The sequence below is a fragment of the Rhagoletis pomonella genome, unplaced genomic scaffold, assembly GCF_013731165.1.
Source record: "Rhagoletis pomonella isolate Grant_MI unplaced genomic scaffold, Rhpom_1.0 Rhpom_scaffold_00002, whole genome shotgun sequence".
Taxonomy (NCBI): Eukaryota; Metazoa; Arthropoda; class Insecta; order Diptera; family Tephritidae; genus Rhagoletis; species Rhagoletis pomonella.
In genome coordinates, this window is record NW_023458556.1 from 19,227,549 (window position 1) to 19,230,404 (window position 2,856).

The 2,856-nt window shown below is 36.7% G+C and overlaps 1 protein-coding gene across 8 annotated transcripts in view; it reads left to right on the forward strand.

Moving 5' to 3' along the window:
* Nucleotides 1–2,856, forward strand: part of LOC118733223 (mannosyl-oligosaccharide alpha-1,2-mannosidase IA) — a 273,219-nt gene that overhangs the window by 269,463 nt on the left and 900 nt on the right. For all 8 annotated transcript variants that reach the window (XM_036462544.1, XM_036462542.1, XM_036462543.1 and 5 more), the window contains 3 exons: nt 12–624; nt 708–932; nt 2,598–2,736. In XM_036462544.1, the coding sequence (XP_036318437.1) occupies nt 12–624; nt 708–932; nt 2,598–2,736 (977 nt within the window). The remainder of the gene's footprint in view (nt 1–11; nt 625–707; nt 933–2,597; nt 2,737–2,856) is intronic.

Genomic DNA, 2,856 nt, shown 5'->3' on the forward strand with positions numbered 1-2,856 from the left:
ACTCTTTCCAGATGATGCTCCACGCTTGGGAAAATTACAAACTCTACGCTTGGGGTAAAAACGAATTGCGACCGCTGAGTCAACGCCCGCATTCGGGCAGTATTTTTGGTGCCTACGATCTTGGCGCAACCATAGTCGATGGCCTGGATACACTCTATTTGATGGGATTGGAGAAGGAGTATCAAGAAGGGCGCGATTGGATCGAACGTAAATTTTCGCTTGACAACATTAGCGCCGACTTATCAGTATTTGAAACGAATATACGCTTTGTGGGTGGCATGTTGACACTATACGCCTTCACTGGTGATAACCTGTACAAAGAGAAAGCACAACACATTGCTGACAAGCTATTGCCCGCTTTCCAGACGCCCACCGGTATACCATATGCATTGGTAAATACACGAACCGGTGTTAGTAGGAATTATGGCTGGGCTTCAGGTGGCAGTTCGATTTTATCCGAAGTTGGCACATTACATTGCGAATTTGTATACCTTAGTGATATAACTGGTAATCCATTGTATAGAGAACGTGTACAAACTATACGACAAGTTTTGAAGGAGATCGAGAAGCCAAAGGGTCTCTATCCGAATTTTATCAATCCCAAGACGGGCAAGTGGGGACAAAGTGAGTAGTGGTTGTTGGTGTGCGAAAATATTTAGTGGTTCTTTATATCTACATACTACATATAATTATTTTTCTTTTTTCAGTGCACATGTCGCTGGGCGCTTTGGGCGACAGTTTCTTCGAGTATCTGTTGAAGGCGTGGCTGCAGTCGGGTCAGGTAGATGAGGAGGCGCGTGAAATGTTCGATGACGCAATGGTATCGATTAATGAGCACATGATCCGAACTAGCTCGGGTGGTCTGACGTATGTGTCGGATTTGAAATTCGATCGCTTGGAACATAAAATGGATCACTTGGCGTGCTTTGCAGGTGAGTGTAATTTTAAGTCAGTTAAAGAAAAACTGGAAAGTGAAAAACGCCCTATCTCAGAACACTTTTCAAGAACGCCCTACTTCAGAATTTAATTGAAGAACGCCCTATCTCAAAAATTTGTTGAAGAACGCACTATCTCAGAATTTGATTCAAAAACGCCCTATCTCTAAAGAAAATGCCTTGAAAATGAGGTGAGATAGAGCGTTTTTGAATCGGCAGCTGAGATGTAGTGTTTATGAACCGAATCCTGAAATAGGGTGTTCTTCAACCAAATTCTGAAACAGGGCGTTCTTGAAAAGTTTTCTGTGATAGGGCGTTTACGAACTGTCTGCCGAGATAGGTCGATCGTCCATTCAGGTGTCGATTTCTGGCCCTATTTCATACAAAAATTATTGCACATTTTCATTTAATTATTCAAAACTTCTTTGTTTATCCATCGATTTTCATCGCTAGTAGCTTGATCTTTCGGTAAAGGAACAGGTTTTACCACACATTTGAAAAAAATTACAAAAGATTTGTTACGTTATTAATTTTTCCCTTGCTAAAGTTTGAATATTTTTCAAAAAAATTAAGATATTGTGGGGAAATTACCTGATCTGGAAAAACGGTATACATATCCGTAATCTCAAAATTAAGTTCACGTGTTTCATCGTTTTCTTTGTGTAATTTCAAAACTTGAGATTTTTCTTACAGTGTATTTGACGTGCACCTTTTCCATTTTCGTCAAAATTTACGAGGCCGTCTATTTGCAATGGCTGTGACACACAAACTAAATGACGTAGCTTTCTCAAAATTATAGTGCTGTATTAAAAATGGTAGCTGGTAGCATGAGTGTTGCATTTAAGGTTGCTTCACGGGAAATAAAAAAAATATATATATTAAAAAAAAACCCGATTAATGATTTTCTTGTCATTTGTAGATATATATATTTTTAGACAAATATTTTCCAAATCGAATTTTTTAATTCCTTTCCGATTGATTTTAAAATGGATTATTTTTGACGATTTTTTTTTTGTGAAATCGATTATCTGTTCAGTTCGAACCGGCGGAAAGAATGAAAATCCTATTTTATTTTCAGTGCGGCACATTTACATACGAAATACATAAGAATTTATAACAAAAAGCTCAACGGTGAAGCTTGTACTTAAGCTCATTTATATTCATTTTAACTTCGAAATTTTTTATGATAGAAATACCTTATTTTGACCAGTTTTGGGTATACTTCGTTTGTAACTGCATATAAATGCACATTTCAAACTATGTACAAAAATTATAAAAATTCAAAAAATGTCAAACAAAATATAGTGTTGATTTTTGACAATTTTTTAGGCAACGGTGTTGCGCATTGCTTTTTATTGGCCGACTGTAGAAAAAGGAGGAATGTTATTAATTGATCAGATTTATTTTTATTATTTATAATATATTACCGAATAACTTTGTATCACGTGAACCGTTTTCGAGTATTTTTTCATCGAAAAGGTGGTATCTTTTATACTAAAATTTAATGGACTATCATCAGACTGTACACATAAACTGATTAAAATTAGGCATTTCTATTATTTCCGCCTCCACTGTATACATTTAGGTCTGTATGTATGTGAAAATCCGCTTTCTTATGTATTTCTAAACTTATCTCTCCTATTATTTGCGCTCGCTCTCCAGGTGGTCTCTTCGCTTTAGCAGCCAATACGCGACAAAACCAATATGCTAATAAATTTATGGAAATCGGCAAGGGTCTGACAAATACCTGTCATGAGAGCTACGCAAGAACCGCCACTAAATTAGGACCTGAAGCCTTTCGGTAAATGAGATGTCGCTTAAAAAATATATATACTTTTTTTCTAATTTCAAATACCTACTATTTTTGTTTTTTTTTTTTGCTGCAGCTTCAGCGACGCAGCCGAAGCGCGTGCCTTGAAAT